Genomic DNA, 12,830 nt, shown 5'->3' with positions numbered 1-12,830 from the left:
TAGTCTCTTTTTCCCTAAAGTTTCTTTTATCTACCTGTTCTGCTCTCTCTTTCATGTTAGAAGCTTTCCTCATAAATATAGCAACCCTTTAACCTTACCAAAAACTAAGTGAAAGGCTGAGCATGAGTGATATTTGCCCATTTAAACTCCAAAGTAGGGTGATCTAACCAGGCATTTTGTTAGGGGAAACCCTGAGTAAGTATATTTGGAGACTTCCTCTTGGGATGGGTCAGGTTTCTCAGTCTTTAAAATTCTTCTAATTCTCTTCCTGAATAATGTTATCTAATTTAGCAAATTGAAATACAGGGTGCCCTAGTAAATTCAAAGTTTGGATAAACAAAAAATATTTAAAAAATATAAGATTGTCCCATTCAATATTTGAGACATACTTACACACTAAAAACCATTTTTGATACTATTAGTATATTTAAACTTCAAATTTAAATTGGGCTCCTGTCCTATATTTATCTGGTAATTTTATTTCTGAAGGGTAAATTCATTGCTGACAGCGTTTAGAGAACCAGTTGGGAGCAATGACCTTGCTGGATGCATCCATGGTGGAGGGGGATGATCTCAACAAAATTTCATTCATGTAATCCCCTTCAACCAGGTTTTTTCAAACCTTTACTAAAAATCGTCTGCCTTACCCTCTCTGGGAATAAATGCCCCATCTTTTACTGGAATAGAGGAAGGAGAGTTGCCCATCCATGGTGGGGGACTCAGAATCTGAGGCATCCTTAACAAATTCCTACCAATTTTCCTTACATTAGCCACCACAACTTTACCAGTTCCTGAGGTACCTGGTGCTCCCAGGGGTGGAATCTTCTGAGTATTCTGCCATGTAGATAGGGTTGATTTGTGGCTCTCTTATTGCCAGATTAGGACTTGGCTTTCCTGAGGCTTGGGAAATCAGCCACTACTTTTGCATCAACCGTCCCAACTTCCAACATTAAGCCATGCTCTAGCCTCCTGTTTTCCTATCCTTATGGGTTCATGTCTTAAACAAACAAACTAAGTTTGGCTTAGGTAAGATATAGGGAATAAAACAGACGCATGTATTCATTGTTCCTTTATCTGAAAGCTATTTGTATCCCATCTTAACATACTTGCTCTAAAGCTCTTACTCTCTGACTTCAAAAGTAGAAACAGGGAGACCAGTTAAAGCTGTTGTTTTAGTCAGGCAGGAGGTAAGGTGGCTTGAAATAAGGTTTGGAAGATGCAGTACAGGTTCAATGAATATGGATCTTCCTTTTGGGGACTTTGCATCTGCATAGTGAGATGATTCCTATACTTAGATTTTACATTTACATTTGCATGTACATTACATTTACATTATTATGTAGTAGAGTAGAGTAGAATATAACTGTGTAGTACAGTGAGAACTATTTCAGTTCTTGCTCAGATATAAAGTGTGTGACTTTTCCCATTCACAGGGATTGCCTCTAGATCAACTCTCGGGTTCATTACAACTTTAAATTTCTTTTATTGCGGGAAATAGGCAAAAATGCAGAGATGAAACTAGATTTAACCTTTTGGAAAAAAAATGGAAGTCAATGATTAAAAGCATTGCCAGCTTGAGAACAATGAGGGTATAGTTGTTCATCGCTATAGACCAAGGGTCTGATTGTTTCTTCATGAGATTTAATCTGTTTGACCGTGATGCAGAAAGCATTAGGGTCTGAAGTCGTTTATTTTTATTACTAGTTGAATTAGCTATCCATCAATGAATTGAATTAATCGAATGGAAAAATAACATTATTTTATCAAACAAAAGAGACTAGGCATAGCAGAGGCAATATTTGTAGGTCAGAAGGGTGCATCAGTTGGCTTTCTTAGGACTCACTGGTTTGCATTTACTTTCCTAGATTTGTACTCTGCTGAAGTGTAAAACACCAGACTTACGCACTTGTGGTGATGCGGTTGAATCTGCTTCCACCAGGTTTGAAATGTTTTCCCTCAGTGGCACTTTTGGAACCCAATATGTCTTCCCTGAGGTGTTGCTGAGTGACAGTCAGCTTGCACCTGGGGAATTTCAGGTAAGAATCTTTGCTGAATATTGACAATTCATTTCATGTAAGAGGGAGCACTTTTTGAGTATGAAACCGACTCAAGTGTTTACAAATATCACAAAAATCACCATTTGGAAAGGATAAAATTGTTCTTAGGAATCAGGAAGCGCACTGAGCAGGTTGAATTTTTTGTCTGGAAATTCTTACTATAATAATTAGTGTCCTTGAGAATAATATATATATATGTATATACATATATATATTATGTACATAATATATATATGTATATATATTATGTATACATATATACATATATATATTATGGAGACTACTGGGAGGAGGCTGGCTGTTTCGGATCCCCTGAGTAGGAAGAAGACTCCAGAAGGGTTTTAGGACCAGTCCCACCAGAGGGAACCCCTTCACATGAAGAGCAGTGATAGCCTAGCAAAATTAAAGGGAATTCCTTTCATTGTTGTGTAAAGACCTTCTGTGATCACAGGAGGAAAAAGAAGGAAAAGCTAAGGAGAGAGAATCTGATGGTAGCTGAAATTGTCAAGAAACAAAACACTTTTTTTTTTTTTTTAAAGGCCGGAAATAGTTCCTTACTGTATAAGCTCTGCCCAGCCACATTCTTCCCCTGGCTTTCCTGCAGGTTCTGCTCTTACTCTGTATTCCTTGTAGGAACAGCTACTGTGGGGCATTGGGTCAATGAACATGTTGGGGGGCTGTGGTGAGCGAGTGACAGGGTTGACGGAGGCTCAGCTCAACCCCCTCAGTCAGTCCCTTCTGTCCACTTGGAAGAGCCTATTTTGTCTGAGAGCATTAGATTTCCCAAACCCATTGCTTTATGCTTGTTTCCTCATGGAATGCTTCCTCAGATAAGTCAATTATAAGATATCGATTATAGCCATTTCAATAATAAATGAATCCATGCCAATTCCACACCTCCAATTTTTCCCGTGATCTGTACCATTTCAAAATTTCTGACAGAAGGTAGCCATTGTTTTTACTGTTTCTTCATCCAGTTGCACTGAATTTTAAAAGTGTGTGGTGGGGTTGTAGAACTTCCAGGGAGACCCGGTTAACTTCTCTGTGCTTTCATTAGGTGTTACGTGATGGACGCTTGTTTAGCGTGAAGCCGCCATCTGGACCTGTCTTGACCGTAACTCTGTTTGGGAGGTTGTATGAGAAGGACTGGATATTAAAGGCTTCATCCGACCTCAGGGCACAAGCACCGGGAGTAATGCTCGTAGTTACAGCACTGACTGTGTGCTCATTCAGTTGGTAAAATAGTTCTATTTCCCTTTTTATTTTGCATGATTTAAAAAATGATGGGTGACAACAGAAGCATGGATGTGGGCTTTTGATAAGAGTGGTCATGGTCTTTTGTACAAGTGAATACAATTATTTATACATATATATTTCTCGGTTTTTAGACGCATACACACACACACACACACACACACACACACACACACAGAGACACCAGATAATAGAAGCCAGATACACAGTGACATAATTTTGAAAGGTAAAAATCCATAAAATGAAAATAACAATTATACCTACATTTTAGGGATTTTTGGTGAGGAAAAAAAAATACACTTAAAGTCCTTAGACCAGTTACTGGATCATGGGAAGGACTGCACGTGTGCTAACTATCACAACTGTGAATGGCTGTCACAGGAAAACCATGCACGATACATTGACTGCTAAAACTGTATCACTCTAATTGTCTAAAGTGCAAACATTTTCCAATGGTTCAGTCACCCTGCATATTTCAGTTAGAAAATCAGTGAATTCGGGGTGCCTGGGTGGCTTAGTCGGTTAAGCATCTGACTTGAGCTCAGGTCATGATCTCAAAGTCCATGAGTTCAAGCCCCGTTACTGCACTCTGTGCTGACAGCTCAGAGCCTGGAGCCTGCTTCAGATTCTGTGTCTCCCTCTCTCTCTCTGCCCCTTCCCCACTCATGCTCTGTCTCTCAGAGCGTGTCTCTCAATGAATTCAACATCAGCTAATTGGCTTTGGCTTCGTACCTAGCAATGAGGTATTCTAGAAGGCAGCTGGGCTTCCACCTAGGAACTTGTTAGAAGGCCTTCATGTTTTTTGTGGTTTTCAGCGTCTCTTTAGTGTTTTGTCTACCTTGTCAGCCTATAAGTATAGTAATAAGGAGGCTCTAAGACATTTACCAAATCTGGCTTGTGATCTATTTTTGCATAGCCCGTTAGCTAAGAAAGGGTTTTATGTTTCTAAATGGTTGAAAAAGAGGAAGAATCCCAAGAAGAAGAATATTTTGTGATACATGAAAACGATCTGAAGTTCAAATTTTAGTCTTAATACCTAAAGTTTTATTGAACACAGCCACGTTTGTTTAAGTATTGCTGATGACTGTTTTTAATTTAAAAAAAAAAATTTTTTTTAACGTTTATTTATTTTTGAGACAGAGAGAGACAGAGCATGAATGGGGGAGGGGCAGTATTGCTGATGACTGTTTTTAATTTTTAAAAAAAAAAATTTTTTTTAACGTTTATTTATTTTTGAGACAGAGAGAGACAGAGCATGAATGGGGGGAGGGGCAGAGAGAGAGGGAGACACAGAATCGAAAGCAGGCTCCAGGCTCTGAGCCATCAGCCCAGAGCCTGACGCGGGGCTCGAACTCACGGACCGCGAGATCGTGACCTGAGCTGAAGTCGGACGCTTAACCGACTGAGCCACCCAGGCGCCCCTGCTGATGACTATTTTTATGCTATGGTGACAAAGTTGGGTAGTTATGACACAGAAAAGCTGTTATGGCCAGTTATGGCCAGTGATGGCCAGAAAAGCTGCAAATATTTACTGCTTGGCCCTTTCCACAAAAAGTTTGTTAACTCCTGCTCTGAAGTATTAAATAACTACAGATGTTAGTATTAAAAGCCTTTAAAGAAATTCAGTGGGCAAATTGCCTCTGTCTTTCATAAAAAAGAGAAATAGAATATCTTTATTTGCTTTGTATTATATACCATCACACACACACATGTGCAAAGATTACCTTGATTAACGTATGGCCAAATGTGCTAAGTAGATTAATACCCCAAATAAGATCATTTTTATAAACATGGTTGATATCCATTCACTGTAAGATACCACATCACAAAGCCTTTTGATGGATTTGGTATGTTCTCAAATTCCTGGGAGAAAGCACATTAGTTTTTATTTTCAAATTTTTCCTGGAGATCAACTAAGAACTATTCATATGAATACACTATCTGGTATTTTAACTTCAGCAAACCCACCAGCTTGTCTTAGAATGATTTTTCTTAAAATTAAACATTACAGGCAATGAATTTACTTTTTTAAAAATGGTATTTACAACAGCCATACCCAGATCTGATTACTTTTTCGCTCTGCATTTCTTTAACACATACGTACGTATTTTACAATAGTTTTGATGTGCTTTTTAACTGTGATTTTTTTTTCTTCTGCGTAAAACATTTGTAATACTCTTTTAATACAAACAACCCAATTCCAAAAAAGACCAATGCTCAAATATATGTTCCTTAATCTCTTTATACCTGCATCAATTTGAATGGTCCTGTCTATGGCCATACCACCCTGAACGCACCCGATCTCCTCTGAATGGTCCAGAGAGCAATTTTTGATACTTCCTCATTTAAAAATATCATTTGTTATCAACTTCATGATGATGATGTAACCACTTCCTCTCTCACTGTAGTAGCCTTTTTCCAAGCTGGTCCCCAGTGATTCCCACCCAGGCTCCATGGAGAAATTCTCCACGATTAATTGTTTTGTTGTTACTGATTCTTATATTAATTTTTATATGGCTTCTGAGCCTTGTCACTTATAATAAATATGAATTCATTCTTACTTGTGTTATAACATATCTGTTATTCAGCTCTGCTTAAGTGTTCTATTGATTTTACTTATTTGGTCTTTTAGTTTTTTTATCAAAACAATCTATTTCAGGTCTCCTATAGGTTGAATTATGTCCCCCCTCAAATTCACATATTGAAGTCTGAATTCCATACCTCAGAATGTGATTGCATTTGAAGATAAAGTCTTTTAAGAGGTAAAATGATGGCATTAGGGTGGGCCCTAATCCAATATGACTGGTATTCTTATAAGAAGAGAAGATTAGGACATAGACACTATGGAAACTATGTGAAACTATGTGAAGACACAAAGGAAGATGGCCATCTACAAGCCAAGGAGAAAGGCCCTCAGAAGAAATCAACCCTGTTGACAGTTTGATTTGGATTTCTGGCCTCCCGAATCTTGAGAAAATAAATTTCTGTTGTTTAAACTAATCCGTGGTACTTTATAATGGCAGCCCTAGAAAACCGGTACAAATTCTAATCCCCTCTCCTCTCCATTTCTACCACAAATTGAAGCTTAAACAGAATGGTTACCTAGTTAAGAAGATCCAGCTAGCCTGGTTCCGTGAGACTCAACTAGATACTCTCAGAGAAGCATTGCTGATGAATTGATGCTGAAACCATCAGACCATCTGGATGCTGGGAAAGCAGAAAGTCACACAGATGAAATCATGTAATTGATCTGTCCTTAAATATTCTTTTTTAGTAACAAAAGAATCTGTTGATACAACTTAGTGAAACAAAGGACATCGTTTAAGTCAAAAACATCTCTCAACCGGTAGACTATCCACATAGCCCTGAGATCAGCCCCACACTATACGAAGCATGCCCTTCTGCAAAGGAGAGCATGATCCATACCAGTAATATATCATTTTGAAATAAACATTTTTGTGGTAGATACTTTAAAAAAAATACTATCTCATCCAATAATATTTGAGTAAAATTCATCTTATACTTTTGGGTGATATTAACTACCTTTTAAAAAGGGCCCATTAGAAAATAACCCCCTATGTATTTAGGGACTGCAATCATCATGGCAAGCCTCAATACTTCATACAATTTTAATTTAAAGAAGAAAATTGTTGTAACAGTGTTAAGTTTAAAATATTAAAGCCTTCAATAAACCCTAAGGGCTTCTTTGCTATTCTATTTTGGCAAATATATCACATATCCATTGTAGCACAGCAAATTACTGGTAATGTAACAGCTTAAAACGGCAAACATTTATTATCTGACACAGTTTCTAGGAGTCAGGATCTGGGAATGGCTTAAATGGGTTTTCTGGCTTAAGGTCTCCCTTAACGTAATAAACCTGTCCCCAGGGTTACAATCATCTTAAGTTCCTCTGGGCCTGAAGACTCCACTGTTAAGATCACTCACATGGTTGTTGATGGTCCTCAGCTCCTTGCTGGAAGCTGGCTGTGGCCTTTTTCCTTATGCATGGGCTACCTGAAATTTTTCACAAAAAAGCAACTGGCGTCTCCAAGAGTGAGTGATGAGATAGACAAATATATCTATCTCTATCTGTATCTATATCTATATCTACATCTATATCTATATCTATCTATATCATTGATATCTATATCATCTATATCTATATCTATATATAGAAGGGTGTGGATATTTCAGTCTTTTATAGCCTAATTTTGGAAGTGACGTCACTTCTGCCATACGCTATTTGTCACACAGACCAACAGTGGTACAATGTGGGAGAGAATCACACAAAGGTAAGAATATCAAGAGATAAGGATCTTTGCAGATCAATTGGGATGCTGGCTATTATGATAAGTATGTATTTATATTTATATGTATTTCTATATAATTTTAAAACATAGGACCATTTCCTTTTCTTTTTGCTATATATGTAATATGTCTTTCAAAATATACTCCCAATATTTACATATGAAAAGTATTGTGCCAAAGGACTTTCTACAATTATTTTCTATGCTAAAGATTAAATAATTTAATGATTTCTGCTCTTGGTAAAATTTAAATTGGTTGGATTAACTCATTTGTGGTGACATCATCTTCTCCTGATACACACCTGTGACTTTTACATTCACTTCTTAGAAGTCTACTTTATAAAAGAATACACATTAAAAAGTAACATAGAATAGGGGTGCCTGGGTGGCTCAGTCGGTTGGGCGTCTGACTTCGGCTCAGGTCATGATCACGCGGTTCATGAGTTCAAGCCCCAAATTGGGCTCTGTGCTGACAGCTCAGAGCCTGGAGCCTGCTTTGGATTCTGTCTCCCTCTCTCTGCTCCTCCCCCGCTCATGCTCTCTCTCTCTCTCTCTCTCTCTCTCTCTGTCTCTCTCTGTCTCTCTCTCTGTCTCTCAAAAATAAACAAAGCTTAATAAACAAGTAACATAGAATAAACAGCATAAGTTCCAGAATCATTAATTCATGAAATGACACTACTAGGAAAAAGGGTCTTAAGAACATCAACATATTAACTGTTTTTTTTTTCTTTTTGAATCAGCAAGGATTTTTTTCTACTAATCTATAAAAATATAAAACAAATGGAAAATAACAATTGAAGTGTTCTGAATATGGCAACAATCAACTAGAAAGTCATTATCAATGTCAAAAGCTGCACTGAAATCTATCACTTGGCTCTTACATCAAAAATTAACCTTGCATTCCCCACATTCTTCCAATTCTCTATTCTGGATGTCTTGAGTGTATTCCAAATGCATTACCTTAATTTTGCTTTTGTAATCACCGAGTCTTGGATGGGGAAAATACCTATATCCACGAGTAATACTGTAGCATGCTGCCATAATCGCAAGGTTTAGTGTTTTAAGTACAGACACTACAAAACCAAATTTCTTTCACTCTGCTATACTTTTTCTTTATCGTGTGTATTAGGATAGGCTAGCTTGTGGCGTAGTAACAAATAAAACCAAAAATCTCCTGGCTAAATAAGATGAAAATTCATTTCTCACTCAAAGGCTACTCCAGGGCAGCTAGCCTCTGTGTCAAAGCTCAGAACCTCAGGCTTTTTCATTATGTGTTGTTTCCTTATTACCAATGCTCCCATAATTTCTGGAGCATGACAGAAGAATATGGAGAAATTGCACACTGTCTTTTAAATGCTTTCATCTAGGAGCGACCGGGTGGCTCAGTTGGTTGGGCATCTGAACCCAGCTCAGGTCATGATCTTGTGCTCTGTGAGTTTGAGCCCCACATTGGGCTCTGTGCTGTCAGTGTGGAGTCCACTTCAGATCTTCTGTCCCCCCTACCCTGCCCTTCCCCTGCTATGTGTGCTCTTTCTCTCTCTCAAAAATGAATAAACATTTTTAAAAAAGGCTTTCATCTAGTGATACTTGTCATTCCCATTCGTATTTTCTTGGCCAAAGCAAGTCCTATGGACTTGCCAAATTGAAATGCACAGAACGCATAATTTCCCTGTGTGTCCAGGAAAGGGAAGGGATTCATAAATATTGGTTAGCACTAGTAATATCTATCATTTAATGAAAGTCTTCAAAGGCATGCATCTTACGTTCTTTTTCCACTTCCATTTATTTCCACCCAATAAATGTCTGCCATGAGTCACCAGCACTGCTATTTCTCATTTATTTTCCAATGTATAGTGAGACTATAATCCTTGCCTCCTACCCCATACTTTGTTGACAGCCCCATGTGCCTGCAAGTTGCAAACCAAGATGACCACTTCCTTCAGACTTTACTTGCCCTTCCCATTAATCTGAAGGCAACTTCGCCTGTGTCTTCTTACCCAGAGTATGCAAAGACATCACTAATGTCTTACATATGGTGTTTCATAGTTTACAAAACATTTTCAGATACATTTTCTATTATTTCACAAAGTAGGTACTTTTTTTTTCTTCTTCCATTTTTTACCTTAGAGAGAAAAGTGTTGTTTTCTGCTCTTCTTACTTAGGTGTATCAGATCCTCAAAGGGGAATCTTTTAATTTTATGTCCAATGCTTTTTCTAGTATTACAGGTTACTAATGGTTTCTTACACACTAGACTGTGGCTTTCTGAAAGACTCAGTGTTAATCTTGTTGATTCAAATGCTGGATACTGATTATTTGCTTAGTGAGCTGGACACTGATTATTTGCTTAGGATTATTATTATATTTTTAAGAATATTTTTTTAAATTTTTTAATGTTTACTTACTTTTGAGAGAGAGACAGAGAGAGAGAGAGAGAGCAGGAGAGGGACAAGGAGAGAGGGAGAGAGAGAATCCCAAGCAGGTTCCATGCTGTCAGCATAGAGCCTGATGTGGGTTCAAATTCACGAATTGTGAGATCATGACCTGAGTCAAAATCAAGAGTTGGAAGCTTAACCAACTAAGCCACCCAGGCACCCCTTTGCTTAGTGATTATTAAAGCCAGATTTTAATTGCATCCTTACCTTTACAGGAAAGATATGCCACATTCTACATAGTCTCATAGCTTTAATAGCTCAGACTTTGACAGAATGCAGGATGAGAGCTAAGGTGAAAGTACACGATTAATATTAAAGCATATATATCTCCTGGAACAAAGATTGAACTTAGTTGGTCATATTTGTTGACGTGGCATGGAGAATAAAAATTTGCCTTGAAAAATTAGGAGAAGATTATCAAAATGAAGAGTGGGAATTTTTCAGTCTTGAGAGGTAAGTTTAGAAGCATCAATGACTAGGTGTTAACAGTAGAGTGAGCTCTTTTAATCTTTCTATTTTGAAATTAGTTGCATATGGTGGTCTAGCCACAGAAATATGGTAAGAGCTCTTATCAGTGTTAGTAGCTATTCAGCTATCAATACCTTCTAGAAACTTTGAACTCCTGCCAAGGCAAATAAGGCCCACCTGTCAGTATGGTGGTAGATTACCTAATAAAAAGTTAATGTTTGGGCAATGTGCTTTGTAGACATGTTTATTGGATAAACTTTGAATTGAGTTGTGAAAATATTAGTAAAACAAAATACTCTTTTAACAGATTGCAATGTTGACTTAACTGAAATTCATTGTGAACCAGCTGATTTTTTTCTTTCTGTCTATGATAAAATTTCATCTTGTTCTATCAAAGACAATTACTGAGGGTTTATTTGCTGTTGCAATATGAATAAAAATTGATTGAAAAGCCTGCCTGCCACTGTGTACCTAGTTATAGGAAAGTAGTTGTTCTAGAGGTAGATTATGAAAGCACTATGGCAAAAAAATAAAATAAAATCTAAACACTGAAATTATTCCTTAAGTACATATATAATTTAATTTTAACTGAAATAAAGATGTGAGCATTATCTTCAGAGACTGTTGATAAAAATATATTACAATGATGTTATTAAGACAATTACAAATACTATTTTGAAAATGTTCTGATACTACTATTTAGTTTGTTATAACTTCACCTTGCTTAGCTTGTAATTAATAAGATTCCCCAACCCACCGATCCATAGATGGATGTTAGCTGAAATTTTCATTAAGGTAGTAATTATCTCAGTTTTCCCTATCCAGCTATTTGGAGGGTATTGGGAATAAACCAGAGAGATTTCATGTAATGCCTTTTGCCCAGTGACTGGTCTAAGTTCAGTAAGTTTTTCCCCCTCCCTTTCTCTTCTCTTCCTCTTTCTCTTTTTTTCCTCCTCCTCCTATGTTCCCTCCTCTTCTTTCTCTTCCTCCTTCACCACTGCTCTTTACCCTTCTCATCCTCCTTATAATTTCTCTTTATTACTATTGACATGAACCAAGCATTGGCTGTGCCCACACGAGCAGTATGTTCAGGTTCTGTCTTCAAGATCCTAAAATGTGAGAAAAGGTTCTGAGCAGCACACTGTGGGGGAATTCACTATTTTAAATTGCTGCCCTACTTTATTCCTCCTCTCGCCTCCAATGGGGAAAACAAACAAAAAAGGTGAAAGAGATGAAGTTACTTTATACTGGGTCTCTCCATTCTGGGGCCCTGAGGAGTAGAGATCTGATATAAAAACCCAAAGGCTGCCTTCTATAGGTTCAAGTGAATATAATATCTGGCTCAGAGATTCAAGTTCAATAAGAAACTAACATTCAAGGTGACATGTCTTAGGATAGGTTCAAAAAGAGAAAATATCCTTCCTAAAATATATAAATAAGAAACTAACATTCAAGGTGACATGTCTTAGGATAGGTTCAAAAAGAGAAAATATCCTTCCTCAAATATATAAGCTGAATGCCCCTTACATTCCATTCTTCTCTTTGTAGTGGCCAAAGAATAGATATACAGACAATCCTCTAAAACTCATGAAAATATTCAGGGTTTATGGCATCAGGATGATTTTATTTATCTGTCAACCTATTTTCTGAAAGTGGTTTTAAGAGATTTATGAGACTTGCTAGCATTTGGTCTATCCTCAGGACTCCGAACTGAACACAGTTTTTGAAGCATCACTTGCTATTTAGCCTCCTTATTATTATTAGTTTCCAGAACTATTACTTACTGGGTTTCTAGACCCCAGAGGCTGTACTAGGCCCTTAAGATATAAATGCTTCAGGGGCACCTGGGTGGCTCAGTAGGTTAAATGTGGGACTTCGGCTCAGGTCATGATCTCCCAGTTCACAAGTGGTTCACGAGTTCGAGTCACACGTGGGGCTCTGTGCTGACAGCTCAGAGTCTGGAGCCTGCTTTCTATTGTGTGTCTCCCTTTCTCTCTCTGCCCCTCCCCCACTCACATCCTCTCCTTCTCTTTCTCTCTCTCACTCAAAAATAAACATTAAAAAAATATATAAATGATGCAGATACACTAAGGTATTTAGATAGAAGTGGCCTCAGATAGAATATTCAGCCCTAATGTAGAGATTTGCATGGAATTTTCTGTAGAGTCACTTGCTTCAGTTGCTACTGGATTCCATGCCCTTGGATGGCCTCATGCTTTCACAAGGTATCATGGTCATATCCTGTACTTATACACTGTCTGAAAATATAGTCAAGAGATTGATATTGTACAAAGTTGCCCTTTTTTGG

At 37.6% G+C, this 12,830-nt stretch overlaps 1 protein-coding gene across 5 annotated transcripts in view; it reads left to right on the top strand.

Annotated features, from left to right (window-relative positions):
• Window positions 1-12,830, top strand: part of VNN1 (vanin 1) — a 90,462-nt gene that overhangs the window by 59,111 nt on the left and 18,521 nt on the right. For 4 of the 5 annotated variants that reach the window (XM_078447325.2, XM_060616695.3, XM_078447324.2 and 1 more), the window contains 3 exons: window positions 1,866-2,036; window positions 3,115-3,293; window positions 5,971-6,311. In XM_078447325.2, coding sequence (XP_078303451.2) covers window positions 1,866-2,036; window positions 3,115-3,293; window positions 5,971-5,986 — 366 coding nt within the window. In that variant the 3' untranslated portion in view covers window positions 5,987-6,311. Of the gene's footprint in view, window positions 1-1,865; window positions 2,037-3,114; window positions 3,294-5,970; window positions 6,312-12,830 lie in introns of those variants that run through there. The other variant, XM_060616697.3, reaches the window with a different exon arrangement.

This window comes from Panthera onca, chromosome B2, assembly GCF_046562875.1.
Source record: "Panthera onca isolate mPanOnc1 chromosome B2, mPanOnc1 haplotype 2, whole genome shotgun sequence".
Lineage (NCBI taxonomy): Eukaryota > Metazoa > Chordata > Mammalia > Carnivora > Felidae > Panthera > Panthera onca.
The sequence above is the reverse complement of the archived record's forward strand: the minus strand, read 5'-3'. Positions and strand labels throughout refer to the sequence as shown.